Source organism: Papilio xuthus, unplaced genomic scaffold (assembly GCF_000836235.2).
Source record: "Papilio xuthus unplaced genomic scaffold, Pxut_1.1 DF826938.1, whole genome shotgun sequence".
Lineage (NCBI taxonomy): Eukaryota > Metazoa > Arthropoda > Insecta > Lepidoptera > Papilionidae > Papilio > Papilio xuthus.
This window is the reverse complement of record NW_013531711.1, coordinates 4301467-4324252: the sequence shown is the minus strand read 5'-3', so window position 1 is coordinate 4324252 and position 22786 is coordinate 4301467. Positions and strand designations below refer to the sequence as shown.

The 22786-nt window shown below is 34.1% G+C and overlaps 1 protein-coding gene across 1 annotated transcript in view; it reads left to right on the top strand.

Annotated features, from left to right (window-relative positions):
* The window catches only part of LOC106121815 (uncharacterized), a 33091-nt gene extending 11430 nt beyond the window's left edge, over positions 1-21661 (top strand). The window contains exons 2-4 of the mRNA XM_013317634.1: positions 18273-18332; positions 19340-19414; positions 19619-21661. Of these exons, the coding sequence (XP_013173088.1) occupies positions 18273-18332; positions 19340-19414; positions 19619-20617 (1134 nt within the window). The 3' untranslated portion in view covers positions 20618-21661. The remainder of the gene's footprint in view (positions 1-18272; positions 18333-19339; positions 19415-19618) is intronic.
* The last annotated feature ends 1125 nt before the right edge of the window (positions 21662-22786 follow it).

Below are 22786 nucleotides of genomic sequence, written 5' to 3'. Positions count from 1 at the left end.
CCATTTTCTAAAACCACATCCGATTACGAGCTTTTCGAAAAACCCGCTGTTAATTAAATACTTCCCAAGCAATGTTTATGGTAAGCGATAGTCACAACAATAATACATCTCGAACGACTTCCTTTCTCGGAGTCGGAGCTGCCGAGGTTTATCTGATGTCGTAAGTAGTATCGCTAATATCTACTACACTCAGACATGCGTTTTCTCTTTTTAGTTATCTACTCTTAAAAAATCTAGAACGCTGATTTATTTTTTTTGGCTAGGTCCTTTGTAGTACATTAGTAGAGAATTCTTTCATCTTGGACACTTTGTTTCAACATAAATTACACGAACGCTCCAGTTCCGACACTACGGCGTTGGTACCTATCTTCGCTCGGTTTCGTTTTGCATTCGCCCAGCTGTGTTTGCTCATTGTCCGTTCGCCTTAAATTAAAAAAAGATTCTGTTTTTATTCGAGCTGTCTTCCTCGCCCACGACTTTATGTGACGTTAAGTTCGGAATGAGGCGTCCTTATTGTTCCTGGGTCCGTTTACGCAACGTCGCATAAATTAACTTTGCACGAGGGCTTTATTGTACTCGTGGTCACTTGTTGTTTTGTTCTTTTATATAATGAAAATGATCAACGACTGCAATTTAGATTCACTTAACTTTAAGCGATTGTGACCATGTTTATCCAGTAAACGAAATAAATGTAAGAAGAATGTACAATGTATGAATCCTTATAGCGTATTAAGAATCGAAACAATACCCTACAATCTAAAGGCACGTTTTTATTATTAAGGCCAATAAATATTTGAGTTTTTAAATAGTTAAATGTTAGACGGGTGATTGATTATTAAGTATCATACATTTAAAAATTGTATATAAGGAGATTTGGACTTCTTAATTGCGTGATATATGCATAGTATTAAATAGAACCTGTACACTTCACTGCGTATACTGCACAGGAAGTGTTGTTTAAGTCAGGTTAGGCAGCGCACATAAGTCAACTTCGTCACGCGCCTGAAGCTCGGTCAGAAAATGCGCTTCGCCAACAAATCTCTGATAGCTTCGTAATAATTATATGAAATTAAGTGCTTATTGTCGCCTGTGATAATTCATACAGTAGACTCTTGAATTACTTTCATTTATTGCTCTTTAAAACATTTTCTTCAGATTACTTGCACCTATGTGTATGATTCTACTAAAATTACTTTGCGTATTATATACGTTCTACTGCATTTAATGCGGCTAATTCATTATTTTCACGTACCAGGAATCATATTAATAAAAAAAAAACATTAAAAAAGAAACAGATTTTTAATCATAGTCCATCTATCCTCTTTAATACAAAAGAATCTGTATAGATAAATCGAGTCTATGAAGCAATTAATACCAACGAACAAGATTTTATCCACAAGGCAAGTAAATTCTCTAGATAATCTGTTCATTCCAACAAGGGAGAGATAGCTCGACATACATTCTTTAAGCATCGTACAGCTGACTCCTTCGATGGCCTATCATTTAACTTAACCCGTGCCCTTTCGAAACTTTCTAATTACTCCACTTTTGTGATTATAACATTGTCTGTCTCCTCGATCTAACATAACGGTTGTAGGGGTCAATGAACTGTGGCCGGCTCGATCAGCGTCGTGAATGAGTAGTAATAGTCATTACATATGTGTAATAACCGAACGACCCGGTCGACTAAGTTATAGTCTGTAACGACTTCCTAAGTAGGGACGTAACTTACATACTAATTACTCCAAACTATACAAAAAAAAAGTATTTTATTCTTCGTTTTAATTTAAGTGATTCTTTTAAATTGGTTCAAAAAGAATCTGTTATAATGTTACCAATACACGAGTTTAACAACTGTCAAATCCACATTACAATGGTTTCACCCGTCCATTATTTCCATGTGACATAAATTTGGCGGCAACTTATTGAAGGAAATCGACTTTGTTACGAAAGTATCCCGAAAACCATTTTGCAAACATTTCGTGAACATCCGTACCTTTCTATTGATACGGAGCGGAAATCGTCGTAATTGAAATTGGCTACGTATATGTAACAATGTCAGCCGAACCCACAAATAAAATGTTAACGGAGCACAATTTCTATTCTATTGCCAACAAGCATGTCCTAGGATCATTTCAATAAAAGTTATTGTATTGAAAACTGACAATGGGTGGCACAGGAAGTGTGAGCCGAGTATTGAGGCAAGTGGACTGTTTATAATTTGTGCATTGTACGGTTAGAATGGAACGAGACCGGTGCCCGACGCACAGCCCGCTACGCCATTGTGTGGCGCGAGCCGCTGTATCTCTTTCTAATTGACTTTTTACACGATTGAATATCGAAGCTAAACGATTATGGCGACATTAGATGGCATCCGCGAGGCTATAATGGCGTGATACTGACGCCCGGATTAGTGGCCGCGCATACAAAGATCCCTTTTAGGCTATTCAATTTGCTACCTTCTGCATATCAACATTACGACCGGAATAATGGGAGCCCATTTATTTTTATTTCGCTTAAGATAATGCGATACAAGATTGCGATATACCGTTTATTGTTTTTCTTGTATAGAATTATCTTAAGTAAATTAGTATAGGAACTCGAGCATAAAACGGTTTTTTCATCAATTATACTTAAAATTGTTCGATGGCTTTAATTCAGTATGCCAAAAACAAGATGCAAACTTTATTAAGTTAAAACAAAAGTCCAAAACATAATCATATTGTATAAATTGGAAATGCATCGATTTTCGACATTTGGCAATGATTTTTTTTGTTAAATATGTGCTCAAAACTGACGTTTCAATTTTAAAAGTAATTAAAAGTAGTCTAGTGCGAGTCGAATCTCATGCTATGAGAGCCCTACTGAAATTTCAAGGGAGGAAGTTGAACACTTCAAATTAGCGCTGTTAATGCTCAGCTACACGTAATTTACGTTTTATTTTCCAGCAGAATAATATAACTATCTAAATAATAAGAATGTAAATTTTCTACTTAAGTCTTCGTAAAATAATATAATTTGACTAGAAAATAAAAACAAGTAACAAAAAAAAACATCTATAGAGTTCGAAAATAAATTCAACAATTATATGCATATAGAACTTTTTAGTACTTAAGAATGATAGTCAATAGAAAAAGTAATGGACATTTTCTACCAATTAGTAAATTTCACCGAAAAAGCTTTTAAAGCGAAATTCTATTGTCGATTCGGACACGATTCCCTTATATCCGCTGATTGTTTTATTACTGTTAATTATAATTGAAATGAGAACTTTTTTACAACCTCCATTGTAATAACAGTCCTGTCTTTTGTTTTTCTTTAGTGGAACAAAATACTGGCCTAATATTTTAATTCAATTAAAATATATACGAAATTTATGAAGTTTTAGTAACATACGACGTTCGTTTTGTATTTTCCAATATCGGGCTCATTAATTACTTTATTAAATTATTAAACACTTTGTGTATCTTTATTCCTATCTGCATCTGATACTGAAACAGGATCGCTGTCGAACCAACTTTTATAAGAAGAACTATGTTTTAGTAATCTTGTTAAAGTAAATACTAGAAGCTGATCGGTCAAGTTACACTGGTAGACTATTTACCGCCTTTACTTGCAGACCGCTTCGTGGGTAAGACTTTAAACCGTTTATTAGAATTTTATTACGTTTTGTGAGTTTTATTAAAAAAAATATTCTAATTTGTATCCTGAACACGTAACACGTAAGCTTTAACAAAGTCAAGAGCACTGTTGAATATGTAACGCCGGTGGGTACTTTGTAACTTGCAGGGCTAACGTTGAGAACAATGGAAGTGTAAGTAACACTTTCCTAGAACCATTAGCCGTCGTGTCTTTTCAATAACTTGTACGGTGTTAGTGTTTTTTTTAATTTGTTAACGTTTGTTTTTGTATTCAAATAAAATGCAGATCTTTTTTATATTATGTACAGCTGGTAAATAGAAATTGTAACCGTCATAATTAGGATTGGAATCTTCATGCTTGCTTGCTTGCATTGAACAATTTTGATCTTAAATATAGCCGATAAATCCTGTATTTAAAATTCTCGTGTCATTATGTTACTTACTATACTCCTGAAACGGCTTGACCGATTTTTATGATTTTTTTTAAGCATATTCAGTGGGAGTTGCGAGCGACAGCTATTTATCTATACTTTTCTTTCTACAAACAAATAAATCATTCTTTTTATATACTATTACCGTTACATCTCCATCCTTGCGTATTATAATCTCATAGCATTTATTGTGAGGTGACGTCACAGAGATGCGGCCATTTGTCAGGCTGAGCCGACACTGCATTGAACCCGCCTTATCTAAGAAAGCTGGCTTTAGTCCCGTATCGTATCAAACTGAATAACCCGACTCGATATGGCTTGGAGCTGCAGTGCTGTGCCTCTCTATGGATTTATTGGTTGTAATATAAATGGTACCGGGTCGAAGCCTCTCGCGACTGAATGTATAACTCTCGTTACGTTATATTGTTGGATACTTTGTTTCCCTAGATTGACATGGTTTTATTCATATGAATACAAATTGCATAGTCGGTATTGTGATATCTTTGAACAATAAATCATTTACTTTAAGATACTGCAGTCCACAACTTAAACTTAGCATAACATATATGGTACAAATTTTTACACTTGACAACTATAATATGTTATAATATGATTTACTACACTAGAAGTGTAAATATGTATATTTCCCCCTGTCGTCTCGTGTGGTACTTCCCAAGTAAAGAACCCAACTACTTATTCTTAAAAGGATACTTACTTTAACGGATTCATAACTCTGGATAATAATTTATATTTTACTACTAAATACAAAATATGTAACATGATGTTATGTATGTTAGTTCATAAACATGATCTTATTTACGATTATTTCTTCGAAGACCTTCCCACGTCTTAGCAAGTTTTGTGATATAAATGTATTTACAAAACTACGTCGCAATGCGTAGTCCGTATAGAAATTTATTTGCGCAAACTTCACTGGGAAGCTAGTACGTACGTATTTGCTATTAACCTAGATAAGTAGTCGAGTAGGTACATTATGTAGGTACAATGTTAGCGTCGGTAGAAAGCGTTTACTTTGCCGCTTTTGTTTTTGCTGAATTAAGTAGCATTTATACTCTAAGTGGTACTCAAACTATGCAAGTAGATAACAATAATGTTTCTTACCACCTCCGCCGCGCGGCTTAAGTGTTCTTGTTCTTGATTCTCTTGTACTATTTGCATTTGTACTTTTCAACTTTGTAAAGATAAGTTGCAGATAAACTATTATGTCTTCTTTTAAGAACTCCCTTTTCTAGTTTACTAACCTAAGGTCTTAATCGCACAGACGCTTTTTTAACGCCACGTTAAAACTTGGCTTTGGTAGCTGGCGAGCAATGAACGCTTTAATGTCAACATTGTTCCGTTCGTCCAGCGCTAAATATGAACCCTGCGCGGTAAAAAAACGCCGCATTTTAATGAACAGATGAAACAAAAAACGCATGTGTGTTTGAACGCCTTTTAACACAAGACAAAGATCCTGCTTTAGTCAAATAAACTCACAATAAATATGTCCATACATCTCTTGACAAATTTCCCAGACGTGTTCGCTAAGTTGCACCGTTATTTATTCTATCAGGTTCATCTAACATCGATTAGAGTTAAAGGTCCTATTCTCTTTACAATTTATCAATATATTCATTTTAGTGTTTCGAAACGTCTCCTAATTAGAAAGCGTACAAATAACAAAGTATTATAAAAGGAAGTTAGGATGCGGGCGTGACCGAGCAACAAAGAGTTGGGACTCTACCGGCCAGTAGCTTACCGAGTAAATTGGATGACTATCGAACCGTGACACTTTCTGACACCAAAGAATTGTTTTAACCCTTCCCTTCCCTTTAGTAATTTAACTAATTCTTTGTTTAACAAAGCTTCATTTAGTCCGATTTTTGCTTCTTACCAGTACTGTTAATCATACCTAATTAATTGATAAACTAAAGTTCGGGAGTGTTCATTTTATTAATTATGAGTATACTAAGGTTTAAAGGAATCGAATTATATTTGAAAATACAAATACATTCAAAAATTGTATGCATCGGATAATCAGTTTGCAGGTGCGCTTTAAGTTAGAAAGTAGACGGGGCACTCCTCTCCGAACGGCCTGTTCGCTAGATTATCTGACTTTAAGGTTACTGGGACATTGATGCTACAAGTGCCTTTAGCGAGTGTGAGAACCGCAAATTTTCAATGCACTACAACAATCCCTTCTCTTATACGCAATTGACACTTAAATGTCATAATTATGATAAAAGAAAAAACAAGTAATTTATGCATCTCTTTTTCAAATGCATAAGTTATTCAGTCTAGTGTTAGGTGTGTAAGTAATCTTGGTTTTATCTTAAATTAATGAATTAAAAAATTGTTGTCTCGTAAGTTTTTAAGGGTTTCGTAAAATCAAAAGCTGTCCACTTAACTAGTTATACCACTAATACACTTCTTTACGGACTGTCGAGTTTAAAGGAAGGAAACTTAGCGTAAAATACAAAGTTTCCGCTCTATTAGTTCGTATAAAGTAAGTCCTGGAAGCGTTTTGTCATGTTATATAAGTGATTACTGTTCTCATAAAGTCTGGTGTAACGCTAGTTTCACACTAGGGTAGAATAGCTGACTGTGCTGCTGTTGTTTGAACGCACACTCATTGACGGAACAATACTGAGACGTAATAAGTCGCATTCGATTAAGCGTAGCGTAATAAGAATCGTCAAAATGTGTCTAAATCAATGATATCTCTAATCAAAAGTTGCTTTGTCTAGGGCGTCGCGCCCTTCTGCCTTTGCGTGTTAGTCAAGCAGTGATAGGGTACTACTACTACTAGTTATACTGCACTGCTTTACTGGTCTACCTCACTATTCTGCCTGCGTGTGAAACTAGCATTAAATACAAAGAGTGGTTCCGAGATTTATCGCGCAGCTAGCGCGGGTGCACCATCACAGTAAATATCCGTCTCGCGCCTTCCACTTCCTCTGAACTCTTGCCTATTGATTTATAGCGGGGGGATTTTAAAAGCTAACTTTTTATAAAGCAACTCGGGGCCAGTTGTTCCCAACTGTCTGCGGCATCTGGCTTCTTTAGTTCACTTTTTACTTGCCGTTTTCCACAACTTTGTTATTTTAAACTTTTCGCCTAAAATTATGTTTCAGAAGTTACCTAACGTCTTTACGATAAGTTGAATAAGGAATATTGTTCAAAAAGTAAATAAATAATTTGTATACAATTTTATACGATACATTTTTATTTAAATTTATTAATAAAGATAATCGTAAATAAGTATCAAAATGTGTGTTTATTATTAGTTATTGCCTGCTACACCGTCCGCGTGCGATACAAAAACTTAATTATCCTATGTGTTCATTCGCACTAAGTTCTACGTCTACGAAATTTTTCAGCGCGATCCTTATAGTTCTGGAGATTTATAAAAAAAAAACATCCCGTCATCCATCTAAATTTATGCATTTATAATATTAGTAAGATGTAAATCTAAGTTGCTATAATTGATGACAAAATATGAATTGAACTAAAAAAAATCAACATTTTAAATGCTCGTAAATTATGTTCGTTAGTATAAAATATTTCCGAAGCATATAATCGATTGCAGCTTTATTGCAACTTGCGCTTGATGTCAGTTGCTTTGGCTAACACCGTCTTAATTGGCCATAAATTCACTTGAAGCAAGTCGACCAGTTCTTGCTTTTACGATACGCTTCCTCTTGTTGATCTGTTATATCTCAGCTACAAACCGATCGGAATAATGATGTTTACTATTTAATTAATTTAAATTGGTCTTCAACTTTTAAGATTTTTGTTAATTATCTAAACAAGGAACGTAGATACGAGGTTACTCAAAAAAATGTCCGAATGTTATTCTTGTCGAAGTTAAACTTTACAAACTACTTTTTTGTCGAATGCTCCTTACATCAACATATTTTTATCAGTACGTTGGTAGCTTTTACACTGTCAGTTATAAATAGTTATAGTTAAACTGGTTGTCACCCGCGACACTGTCCGCGCGGCATTAAAACAAATATTTATTACTATTAATTATTAGCCTATGTATTCTTTCAGGCTATGTTCCACATCTTTGCTAAATTTCATCAAAATCTATTGAGCCATTCCGGATATAACTTCTGAGAAACAGCCATCCCTCCATCCATCTAAACTTTTATACTTTTAGTAAGAAGTAAGATTTATCACCTACATTGAATGTGTGCAAACAATTAATATTTAAAAAAATAAAATAAGAATGTATTTAAATATTTTAGCGGAAACTCATCATCATCATCAACCTGCCCTTATCCCTATCGAGGGTCGGCAAAGTATGTACTACTTCTCCATACATCTCTTTCACACCCTCTAATATACACATTTTTAACTTTTCTTGTCACACCACACATCCATCGTAGCATACGTATTTCAGCTACATGCAATCTTCTTTCAGCCGAAACATATATTATATAAAATATTTTAGCGGAAACTCATTTATAATAATTTATTAAATGCACAGTTACGCGTATCCACAATATTCATCGGGCTTGTATCGAACGAATGAATTATGATATTTTGATAAGCAACAGTTACTCCGCCGCCTCTGTTTGACAAGGCGATAAAGCACACTAACTAATTTTCATTCTATAATTATTTGACTTCCTATCTCATGCTGTTCACATCGCAACATTTCATTTATTATTGGAATATCAGTTTTAATAATTGTAGTTATGAACGAGTCAGTGATCGATTCTCATTCCTTTTTAACGTAACTTTTTTTTTCACTCTATTGTTCCAAAGAGTTTGGGAAATATTATTATTCTATTTGGATAGAAAATAATAGTAATAAGTGAAGCATAATGTGTTGTCTTGTGATATGTAAAGACATATCGAGAGTTTTCCGAATTTCAACATACAAACGACGACAGTGATTTTTTTTGTATAAATTTTACATATAAAAAATATGATGGTAAATTTACGTGTTTTACTAACTTATTATATATACCGAAATATAAGTATTTTTAACCAAGGACTTTTACTCCAGTAAAACAATATAAATCTTTGTCTTTTTTGTACTTGTTTATTGTCCATTTCCATGTTTCCAAGCTTTAGTCAACAACACGGTGGAGTGGTAATTAGCAGCGGAGATGAAGCAAAAAGAGTACGTGATATACGCCCACTTACAGTTCCTAGGGTGGGTAAGAATAGTTAAGGGGAATATCGTGTTTTAAACTAGAAGAAACTATTTGTAATTATTTACATTGTCTTTTTTACACTAGACAGTATTCACAAGCAAAAATATTATTATCACACTATATTACATTCTATTTTTATCTAGTTACAACTTTCAATAACCATACGAAAAAACAATTTAAATAAAAGGAAGATTGTTTTACATATAAATTATAATTTCACGTTTAATATGATATTAAAATAAGCGCTTACGTTGATAGCTAACCCAAATTGCTTCTTACGAAATACAGATGATTGCGTGTGGTTCTTAAAAACTGTGAGGAAAATAATAGGCATTAAATATAGTAGATACTCTTTATTCTCACTAACGATTCAGCTCCCGTACGTCGTAACGGCAGTCGACTTCTAAATACCGTTCCACGACACTTAAACGTGCCAGTTTCTAAGATCATAATCTAAACAAGTTGAATTGAAATCGATGGAGCCAATATATTTTTATTTGTACTTATTGCGACGTTAACTTTGTTCCGTATTTACGGTTATCGTTTACAATACATCGCTTGTTTCAAGCGTATTTTAACTTAATACAAGTACATTCCTTTCTTAAAATATAGTATCGTCTCTTCGTAAGTATATCATACATATGCAGATTACACCTTAATCCAGTTGAGAATTTCTAAGCGAGTCATTTACATTTTGAATCGAGGTGCGCCGCCTTAACAAGACTAGTGTAAACCGTACGCTAGGAAGGATTACCTCACTCGACGCGCGATGCTCCTGTGAGCCTCGCCCCGGGGGAACGACAAGCATTTATGGTGTTTGTGTCCCGCTCCTGTAATTCTTTCAGCCTGTTTGCCTTGGATTAAACCCATGTCTTCGCTTTTAGCGTTACCGTTTGTACACCCGCCTGTGTAAATATTTGGTGGAATATTCGACCATTCACTTCCACGCCTTCGGATCCCTTAATTGCGCTTCGTACTTTATAACTTCTAAATTTTCTACGTCAAAATTAGTCTCGCCGCAGTCGTAAATAAAGTCGTAAAAACTCTTCTGTTCCAGATTACTTTAATAGATATTAGTGTTGAACGATAAGCCCCCATCTTAACATAAATTATGCGCCTCGATTTGATGCGGGATTTGCGGCTCTATCGTAATACCTTCATCGTCAGAGATCAAAGGAAGTGCCTCTAGACTCGGCAACTGAGCTACGGCTAACTGTACATTTGAACTAATCATACCCGTATTGTTCACGTTTTGAATCGATACATCCGAGCAAAAGTTGTAGCTCGCATCTCAGATGGGATTCCTAATTGATTTCTGCGAACAAGATCTTTAAGATGATATGTTATCTAATGTTAAACTATGTATTTAAAATATTTTTCATAGCTTTATATAGTAAGGTTCGAAAAAGATATGGGATTCTACTGTTCAAACATCTTTAAATTAGACTTGATGTTTTCTACAAAAAATCATTTTTTGTTTAATCCTTAAAACAAAGCATTTGATACGTCTAAAGGTGGAATTAAATCGATTCATTTTGATCTAGGTACAATAATAAATGTAAAGTTCAAATGTGATAACTATTTATTACGAGCATTTACCACTTGCAGTGCTAAACAACGTACAATCAAATGTAAAGGCCAATATTCCAATACGCGAACACAAATAAATTGATCGCATCTCCGGCATATAGTAGGCAGAATAAACGACACGTCACAACTTGAATCAGATACATAGGGAAACATAACCATTGGGATGTCCTCCTTACACCTTCGTTGTTCGTACAATTGCATGCTAGTGGTTGCGGATAATTTTCGCATTGCGTCTATCGGATTCGGTGTCGATAACGCTTTGTAACGGTCTCTTTGTGTATCGGAATTGCATTCTACTAGTTTTCCGTCAATTTAAATCTACTCTGATACAGCATTGCGTTATACATGTTTGAATTTCTCGCTTAATGAAGTTGTCTGTTCGGTAAATATGTAGATAAATTGACTATTATGTCACTATTTACTCATTACACTGGAGTTTGGGGTTAAATGCAATAATAGACATGCTTAAGGCAAGATATTGTGTTCATAGATAATAATAATATTAAGGTCGGAAGCGCATATTGGATGTGGACAGCAAATCTTCTAGTCATCTACATCCCGGATATTTTAACAGATGTTGAATATATGAATTAATTTCATAAGATTTGGTCAAGTTTGAACTAAAGTTGTTCTAAAAAGTAAAACAAAAATATTATACTGGACATGTACAGAAAAAGAATTACCTTCTTTTTGTCGTAACTAGATTCGAAATCATAGAGCCACTCACGGTCAACGAATCATAGATTTGATTGATTATCCCAATTCAAACACGCTTCGTTAGCAACCGCATCCATGCGCACATCTGTCGCATGCTCCACGTAACTTCTGAGACTTACAAAAACCGACGAGCCGTGCTAGAGGGAGACGAGGATATTGGAAAATGACCCTGAGTGAGAGTGAGACGGTGCTAAATAAATTCATCCCTGCCGGAGACACGGCTGTCTTTCAACTCCGATGAATTTCAGAGGAATTTGTTTAGTTTACAATTTATAAAGTTATCGAAAAAGACAAAATTATAACGTATTTTTCTTTTACCTATTATTGTCTTTTGCTTGTAAAACAATGCTAGCTCTATTCCTACAAAAAGATTAGTCATCAGATTGTATAAATATTTTAACTTCACCAGTTTTGAACGAAATATTAAATAAAAATAATTTAAATTCGGAAGTTTCTTAGAAACTAACTGTGCGAAAATAGTATCTTATAATCCTTTATTAAAAGTTTTCGTAAAAGGACATTTATATTAACATCGGGATCTAAAGGAAAATTCCAACGAAACATATATTATAGGAACATTTCGTGAAAGTGTATTATATGAATTCTTCTTACACTTTAGTTCCTTTACATTTTAACTTTAAGGCTTCGTACATGATTGTGTATTTATTAGATACTAGTATAGAAATGTTCGACGTATGAATTGAATTCGCGCCAAAATGTACAGGAAGTGTAAGTCGGACGTCATTATAATGCAGGCACATAACCACTTAACGTACGTAGCCAGTTTCTTGTTCGAAATGTGTGCTATTGTCTCCGCCGAGATATAAAATACCGATATGACCCTACGACGTCTTCGTTGCAAGAAATATTCAAGGGATACGGCCCACACTTTTAATAGCGGTTACATCATTTCCACACAATGAGAGCGCCGTCCACACCCATTCTCTGTCCGTATGATTTGAAATTATAGCACCGTTTTATTTGCTCTCAGAGCATTTATATGCGGTCGCCGAGCGCACAATGTGCCACAATATTATATGTTAGGGCACCTCCATACATAACGCGGAGCGCGCGAGATGTGTCGCGCGTGTGTCGACGGCGTGGGCGGCAGGAGATGGCAGGAGTCAGCCTCGTGCAGTAATTTAATCCTTGATTGTGTTCCTATTTAATTTATTCGCAGCATGATCAAATTTGGTACGTGTTTGTGACCATTTATATCATTGTAGCGGCGGCCTGATTTAATTCAGCTTTACATGTCGCCTCTCGCACCGAAACGGTCGACGTTGTCGCTATTTTATTTAAATTCACCTCTGGAATTGAATGCAGAGAGCCAACCAGTACGGCAATTATCATGATTAAGGGATGGACGCAAATAAATACATTCAACATTTTATTATGTTCGTATAGTTACTGTATTTCAATAAGTTTATGAATTTAGTTAATCGTTTAAACGTAAACACATAATACCTTAGTCGTTCTATTAAAAAACCTTTTTTACTATAAGAGAAATATTTAAACGTATAATTTAAAGATAGTTTAAGGATTATCAGGTAAATTCATAATTATAGGCGGTCTAAAAGAAAAGGTAGATTTTATAAAAACTTAATGATGCTATAATGTAACATCAATAAAGTAAATTGGCAGGATGTCCATAATACGTAAATGGGCCAGAGTCGACTCCCCTGCATACATAAACAACTTCAATACATTTATTTTTACTTTCCTATCCTTCATAAAAAAAATATCGTAATTTTGTTCACAACGGACGCGAATTTTATTTTCTATTTTACTTCGAAAGGTCTAATGAATTCTACCTCACGTTTCCTACTATTATTGAGAGACATTTTATAGCCTTGTTCAAAAGACGAGATAAAACAGCGCGGTTTGTCGCAAAAAGTCAGAAAGGAGAAGTATCGACAAAGATAATAATACCGATACTGTTGAAGTTTGTACTTTTAAAATAAAGGTGAGCTATACGTATCCATATTTCATGAAAAATTCATGTTGTGACCGAGACCTAATGATGTAGAGCCGATCTTTTATTGCCATCGAGGACATATCTCTCACCGATCTTTTCTTATGAATTATGACGCGTTCTTAATTCTATACCATGATGATTAAATTATATAAATGAAGAAAAATCTTACAAATCTTACTATTATTATAAATGCGAATGTTTAGATGTATGGATGGATGGATGTTAGTTTACAGTGTATGTGTAGAAAAGGTAAACAGATCTCGCTGAAATTTGTCATAGATGTAGATCACATCCTGAAAGAACGCATAGGCTACTAATTATGTTTTTTTTTTAATTCCGCGCGGACGGTATAGGGGGCGAAAGTTAGTTTAAAATAAATTTTCTTTAAAACAGTCGTTTCAATACCAATAAGTTGCATTAATCACAAATTTCCAAATCACAATCACAATTCTCTAAAATTATATTATACAAAAAAGATTGAATTTCAAATTTGTAATTATCGATATGTGGTAAGAAACTCGAGATTGTACACCATTTTTAAAAGGTAGTACTTCATTTCATTTCATTTTATTTATGTCTCTCCGTATCCAGTAACCTACTTTTCACTAAGAACAGGGCGGAAGCTGAAATTGAATTTCTACTTGTAAAAACGGACCGGTAATAGAGTTTACCTTCGCTACATCAAATGAAATAACAACTAACGTACGCTGTATAGACGAACACATTTGCGATGTATTTCACATATTTCTGTTTGTTTTTTGTCATTACTTTTTTTTAATAAGATGAGTTTTTCGCATCTTCTTCGCATGCAACTAATAATTACGACTTATTCCGTTTGATTAGTATTTCTAAGATTTACACACATACACACATAACGACTCGCAGAGTTTCACACAGTATGTTTGTCTATGAGGAAGTTCCTTAGCGTGAATTTAGTATTTAGACCAAAAGTATTCTTAGGAATAAATTTTGCTGGAAACAATTAAAGAAATTAATTATAGTTAACTCAGTTGGATTGTATTTTGTATCGTTGTCAAAGAAATTGATATAAGCGATAATTTTAAGTAGATAAGTAAAAATGTATAAAGTCGTGCGTTGACAACATAATGAGCAAGTAAATCATTAAATGTCGCGAATCCTCGCCGAAATGGACTTAGCTCGTTGCTTTTTAATATCGTCTCGTATCAAATACAGGTACACTGCGATCCGAGTTCTTGTTACATCAAGTCGCGGTATCTGTTCCCTGCAGAATATTACATTTTTTTCTTCTCCATTTGGCGCGCTGGCTTAGATTGTATTTTATCTTTATGAGAAATCATAATTCATACTGTTTTTGCTTGTCTCGCTGAAAAACATTGTGTGGTGTTTGATATTTTTGCTATGTTTGTCCGTCATTCATTTCGTGTAATATGTTTTGGTGACAAGGGTATTATTTGTTGACGAGAATTCTGCTTTGATAAGATATTGTAGCGTCTTGATTTTAATACGTACAGTTTACCCTATCACTAGAGAACGGATCTCTTTCTTCAAATCTTGCATATATTCTTGAATTATGTTTCCTTTTTTAAATTTGTAAGGAATTCTAGATTCACGTACTTCTTTTGTTTATAAGATAAATTGATACGAACACGGATAAAAATCAATAGTTAAAATTGATAACTTGGCGTGCGTTGTAAGTATATTTGTTTTGTATGAACTCTCGATTTGACCCGCGAGCGTGTTCTGGCCGCTACTCACAAAACAAAATGATAAATGAAGATCATCGGTAGTTACGCCTTACATAAACGCTGATGGATTGATTGTAAACGCCCGTGTGTGTGTCTATCGACCGATTAGTCGATGCCTGCGCAGCCTGAGGCTGGGATCATGAACGATTATATTTAATAGCTTTTGTTTCTTTTTTAAGCATAGTTATGTGAGATCCAGGCTCGTTTAAAATGCTTCATATTATGCGCTTTTTATATTGCTTTTTTAACTTTTATGTCAAGAGAGTACTAGCAGCCATACACTTAACAAAATGATTACGAATTGACCAAAACTTAAAGAAAGGGTTTCAATATTTTTATTGTTACTAAGCAAAATCTGAATCCAGATATAACTTAATAACTTACATTTAGACCAGATAACTTAAGAGATAAGCCTACAAAAATCCTACCTCTTTACCTTCACGGGGTTACAGCTGACACCATTCACTAAAAGCGATTAGTCTTTGATTATAATTCATAACTAACTTTTGAACATTTAAATTCATTTTTTTTCATCGCTTTCTGTTCAACGGCAAAGTCAAATAGTAAAGATTAATTAAATAATATTCAATAAGCGCAGTTTGATTAACAAAAGAGTAATCTGTGGCGGCATCTTATACAAACACGGGCCCACTCGGAGAGCTGTTTTCAATCACCGTCGTTCATTATTCACTCACTTCCCTTTGCAGTCAGCGAAGTACATTCGTCCGTTTTGTTTTGTTTAACTTTCATATTTCAAACTCTTCGAGACGGCGTCGTGCGATACAATACTTTGTAATTGAATTGGTTAAACGTTCTTTGTGGCATTCGGAATGGCGAAAGTAGAATTCGGTACAGTTAGAAGGAAATATAATTTATTCTAATTGATATCATGCCAAATTCATCTTTAGCTGATTGTTCGGGTGTTGCTTTTAACTTTTATTGAATGCTGCAGATGAAAAATGATATGCTGTTTTTAATAGACATTAATAAGAGGAAATTTACGTGATTGTCACGTTTGTTTTCTAGATTTCTTACCCTTTATTCTTATAACGAAACACTAAATTTGATAAGCAAAGGAGAAACTATTCATTACACACCAATTTTAGTAATTATACCTTACTTTGGAATCGCAAATATGCAGGAAAAATTTGACGTGTATTTCTTAAAGGACACTTAATTTGCGTAGCTTTAATTTATGTAAGACATCCATGGCAATTCTACTATGCTAGAACAATATTAGTTTTAGTAACGTATCTTATTTACCTTAACAAATAACAAGACTATATACCGAGTCTAACACTCGATAAACAAAGCATAAAACTTCAATATAGACGTAATACATTCGACGCGCCTCTCTCAGCTACCAGTGCAACGCTCTCGACTATATTTTTTGTTGTCATTAGCCGACGTGAAATAACACTTCTGTGGCGTTGTATCGTGATCCAAAAAAAAAAAATTGTGTGAAAAATTACGATGATTACATCTAATAACGGGCGGCCGGAGTGGCCTGATGGCTCTCGCTTGAGATTGGCGTCATTAGCGGGAATGATAGTGACCTAATAGTGTAATTTCTTTTTCTTCGTTGCTACCGCTTGATATTACCTATTTGAATTGCTTTCTATTATTGTGGTTTGGATTTGACGTCTATTTTCAACGGATAAACTTTTTATGACGTTCTTTTTAATGCGTTATGTTAAATAGGCAAATGTAATTTTGTTTTTGGATGAATTGTAGACCAAATTAAACTTTTCAAATTCATAAATGCAACCCAATAATATATTCGTTTCATAAGACACGCACAACTTTAATGTTTAATGTAACTATTTACACAAAGTGTTAAAGGAGAAATGACATTCTTTTGTGGCGTACAAATACAATTTCATGGCTTATCGTGTCACGTTGATAGATTGCATGGGGCTATAACGTTTAAATTTAGTTTATGTTCTTTGTACTCGTAGTAAAATAGTAAAAGACTAAATACGTTTGGAATAAAAACTATACTTATTAGAGGTTTACTTTTAATAGAGGAATTAAAATATAATTAAATAACATATGTGTAATGTACGATGTAAATAATGTACGAGATGAATCACATCTTAATAAAAGTGAGTCGCGTATTTAGTAAAATTGAAAATCGTGACATTTAGAGAATTGCATTTAGAAAGTTAAAAATCACTTTATCAATAAGTCGTGAGAGTAGTTGACGTATCCGAGCCACCGTAAGTACCCAGCCTGAGCCAGCAGACTTCGCCCATTGGTATCAGGCAATTAAAACGACCGGCAGACGGTAAGCAGATGCATGTCACTTTTATCAAATACATTAAACTCGTTGCTCGAATCGAACATTTATTCTCTTCTTCTTTTTATCCTCTCGAATATAAAACCCACTTCGGAGTCAGATAACGAGTAATGTATTGGTGTCCTTTCGTATAATTAAATGTCCCTTTTTATGGAGCCCCTTTAGGATTTGAATGTAATGTTTAAGTGCTAATTAAGAATTTTGAGATTTATCGTGTTATAGAAATGATTTGATAAAGCAGGTCATTTTGTTTGAAGGGTCACCAGTAACGTTTTGGATGTTTTGACATGACCTGTTATATATGTGATACATTTTTGTGATAGAGATATTAGTGTCAATCTAAAAGAAATATGAAAATTGAATCTTCTAATGAGTGGTGTAGCTTTCCTTTTACAATGCCTTTTAAAGCTTTAAAGGTTAATTTAAATTAAACGGTTATGACAACATTTTGTGAATTTTTGACTGAACCACATACGGGGATACCTACAAATTGACCATCAATTTAAAATTTTAAAAACTACCTGATAATTTCACTTTAAATATTTAAAAACCAATAAAATAATTTAAACGATCTACCCATATAGCACATAATGCCCAGTAAAATAATTTGGCAATGAATCATTGATTTCGTTCCGTATCATAACGTTATTTTCATTATTTTTTGTTGTGTTTTTCGATAAATTGGTGAATGATTGACATTTTGTGTGTTTGTTCGCAGTTCGCGGCGCCTCGACCCGGCGGGGAGTCATCGTGTTTGCAAGGCCCCGACTGTTTTATGGTAAGTATCCACGTTTTAATTCAAAGAAACACTTCGGATGAAAAAAATATTCATATAAAACTTTATTTATGCGATACATGTTGTTTTAAGCAAAGATTTATGATTGTGTTTTGTAATTTTTTAATTACAATTTTTTATAAATACAACCCAGTAATGTAAAAAAAATAGCTTTAAGATTTTGACCTATTTTAAAGGAAATTTTCTTGCAATGTCCTATTATTTTATAAAGTACTAAGAACTTTAATTACAATCTAGAGTAACAGTACGGCACGAGCGAATCCTTTAACTAGCGATAAATTAACTAACAATATTCCAAGATAAGATTCCACGATACAGAAATGCAAATTAATGGTGACTAGTCTGTAAAATCAATAACATCTCCACTTCAAACGTTCTCGGGCATCCAGGCGACAGGACGTTTTGTCAATATCAGTAATTAATAACCGGCGTTGGCGTTGGCTTCTTATAAATTATTAAACCTTAGCGAAGCGAGACTCGGTGTCAAGTTAACGTCAGCTCCGACTAATGAGTGGCCCGTGACAAATGCTGGATTTGTATCGAACGCCATCCTTAAATCCGAACAGACGTGGCCAACATAAACAAATTATTATCTGTGTTAACTAAGTTATCCGACTCGAAAGAATAAAATAATTTAATAATTCCTTATAAAGTTAAAATATTGTGGTGATATACATTTTGAAGTTTAAGAATTTACTATAATAATAAAAGAAAATATTCAATTATTGTATTTCTACCAAGTTCATTACATTAAGACGTTTTTGTAAACGGTGTATGAATGCTACAATATCGCAATTGGACTAAGATCTAGTTACTATGCACGCGTTGTGAAAAGCATTTTACTAATTCTAGCGATAGTCACTATTTCCATTTATCATTCAGAGAGATCAAAGGCTGTCCCTTCGTAACAATCCGTGCCAATGATGTCCAATTAAGTCGTTTATTTAAATTTTACACACATCATTAAGGCAAGGCTCTTATTGTTCCAGTGTTGGGAGAATTGTGAACTACTGCAGTCTAACTATCAAGTATGGGGTGCAGTTTGTGATGAAAAAGACATATGTGTAAGTTTTTATTTGTATTTGATAACTTCTTCACTTATTAAGTACAAAATTTTTATTTCATTACTACAGCAGAGTAATGAAATAAACATTTGTAATTATAAAGTGTTTTCTTAATTTATACGAATGAATAAACGTTAGAAAGGGCTGCATGGTCTGAATTAATACTCTATTTGAGAAGTTAATTAGAGCAAATATTGTCCACAGTTCCCAGGTTGTAAGGTAGCATGTGAATTCCACATTGAAGCGGCCAGGGCATCGCAGACGCAGCCTGTCATTCACACCAAGGGAGAGGGTGTCATGAGAGTTAGTGGCGCTCTCGCCCGCTGGCCCCCACCGGCACCACGAGCCTCTACAAAGCCCGCCCCACTCGTCTACGTGGTCATGCGCCGAGCGGCAGAAGGTCCTTGGCGGCAAATCATACAGACCCAAGCCCTCGCTACCAGAGTACCGCCGAACAATGAAGGCGCCCTCCTTCGAGTTCTCGTCGTAGACCCTCAAGGCCTAGTCACCATCTACAGCCCCGACGAAACGTGGCTGGCTCGTGACACTAACTCTTCAAGCCACGACGAACATAAATGGATTCTTAAAGAAATTTCTCTCATTCACCAAAAAGTTCTTGTGATCGGTGAAATCGCCTGGGAACCGAGGATCGCGCGTGGCGTTTATCTGGTAACGTGGGAAGTCGACGGCGGAGGCCTGAAAGGAAACCTTTTTACTGATTCCACACGTGTTACTTTATCGCTTTGGCCAGATACAATCTATCACATTCAAGTGGAACTGGTCTCTCGGACGCCTGGCGTAGATAACGAAAAGTCAGAGACAATGACCATTGATACGAGTCGAGCACAACGCGTTTCGACAGAGAGCGTACAAGATGTTGAGGTTAGTGAAGGGGACCGTTTAATGTCAGTATTAGTAAGCTCCATGAGAGGGGAGCGTGTACCCGAACGGGCCCCAGACTCTGAGTTAGTTCTTGGCTGTCTGTCAGCTATGATAGCGTTTGGTTTGGCCGCGCTTGCTGCTATTGTATGGAGAAGGAGACGGCGGGGCACATTTCCCGGAACCAACGTATATGTAGGATCATCATCGATTCTGAAGCGAAAGCTAGTCGAAGATTTTACTCCTGCGTCGCATTGTTTCCAGCCCGTGCTCACACCAGCCATCGCGTCTAACGAAAACTCTGTGAATGACGTCATCGTGTGACGTCACAGCTTCGATATGCTGTCTTTCGATGACCGCGCTTTGAGTTCCTAAATATTAGAACAAAATCGTGAAAAAATACAAACGTTTCTTCGTATTAAAGTGGACGAACAGTTTCTATGTGATACTGAGTGTGCAAAAGTATGCGGGAAAGTAAATAAATATTGTATTTTGTGAGATAATTTCTTTTGTGATTTAATTTAAGTTATATTACTTTTGATAGACACTTCTGCTCATCGTTCGCTATGATTGCGTGACATATTATCGGATTGTTCGTATGTAGTATTAGGGAAATTGTAAATTGTACTTATAAAATATATTTATGATTCACAGTAAGGTAAACACCAGAAAATTTAGTAATGTAAATATGTTAAGAATCGTTTAATGATAAGTGGTATTTTTTTTCAATTGAAATTGAATTACGTATGCTGTAAATATTACATAACTAGATGTCATTTGAAGTATATAACAAGCAACTTGTACATAATGCTTAATGATTTGAATACTTTCATTAGTGTGAAATTTGAACCTTTCTCAACTTTTTTTTGTGACCTCTTCAAAGTGAAATATATTATCTACTATAAAATTGTGGTAAATGAAATTAATAATTAGAACTATTTTTACAGCCTAGTCCTTATTAACGTTTAGTTAATAGTTATTAGACATACTTTATTCAAATTATATTATAACATTTAGTAAATATATAAAAACTTTGAATTTCTTCAGCAATAAAATAATGTACGTATCTGTAAATATTCGAAGCATTTATTGTAAAAAAAAACAGAGTAATTATATTTTTCTCGGTCAACATTATATCTAAATGTTATGGGTGGAAATTAATGGTATTACTGTGTTAAGAAAAAATATAAGCTGATAAATATCTTAATTTCGTATCATGTAATGAACAAATGTAATCAATGTCTTAAAATTGCATCATTATTATTGTAATATGCTGCATTTATATTTCTTTATAATTTAGCTAAAAATTCCTAAAAAAAAATCTGCACGAAAGTGGAAACCAAATTTTTCCCCATCTAGATGTTTTTTCTTTTGGTTTCAATGACCAAAATTTATAATTAATTAAAATTAAGTTATGTTTTAATTATTTATTATTTTTGTATAATTTCATCTTTCACTCGGATTTGTAAATAAAATTTACTTGCTTTGATTGATAAAGCTGAATTTTAACAAGTATGAATAAACATGTCTGCCAAATTATGTCGTGTTTTAATGACTTCATTAAAATTAATTGACTACGAAATCGTTATTAATTGGTAAGTTCATGAAATTGAATTTAGATTTCTCCATTGAGATGAATAATTTTATTACAACTTTATTTTAGTAATATATAGTTTATATTGTTTTTATTCCAAGGTATATTTGGTAACGATAAATATGGATTTCAAGGTCATAGTATAAAATAAATGGTTAACATTTTAATACATTAATTTTCCGAATTATTTTTATTCAAGTAAAATCGTAAAAAAGTATAAAATATAAAAGAACAGTCATCAAACTTAAGAAGAAGAAGAGTTTTTTTTTATTTTACTCACGAAGGCAACCAAATGACTATTAATGTACGCAGTCAAACTCTCCGTTAAACATTTATCTAAACACATTTCGGATGATATATTTTAGAGACATCTCTATCATTTATAGTAATTATAACATTCACTGAGACATTTATCTTAAAGGCCACTTACTTTGACATTTAAAAAAGTTACGCTTTAAGAATAAAAAAATGTTTTTTGTCGCTTTTATAAGTTCTACTTGTACTTGTATCTTATAATTCAAGAATACATTTGTAGCAAGAATCTGGAGAGTAAAAGTAAAATGCTTAATTTCATTTAAAAATTATTGGCAAATTGTTTTCATATGTAGACTTAAATAAAAACAAAACTGTTATTCTAAGATTCTAAAGCATTAGCCTCATGAAAACACTTAAAATGAAACGAAGTCCAAAAGATTATGCGCATGAATAACTTTCAACAGCAATAATTTCGAGTAAAAAGCATTTATATAAATATTAACAGAGAGATTTAGCATTACTTAAAACGACGCGTCGGTGGTCGAGCCGTCATCTGACTTGTCCCATGGAACGGTACCATTGTCTAGGGATTAACGTCAACGAATTTGTTGTCAACAAGCGCCTGATCAAACAAAAAGATTTGC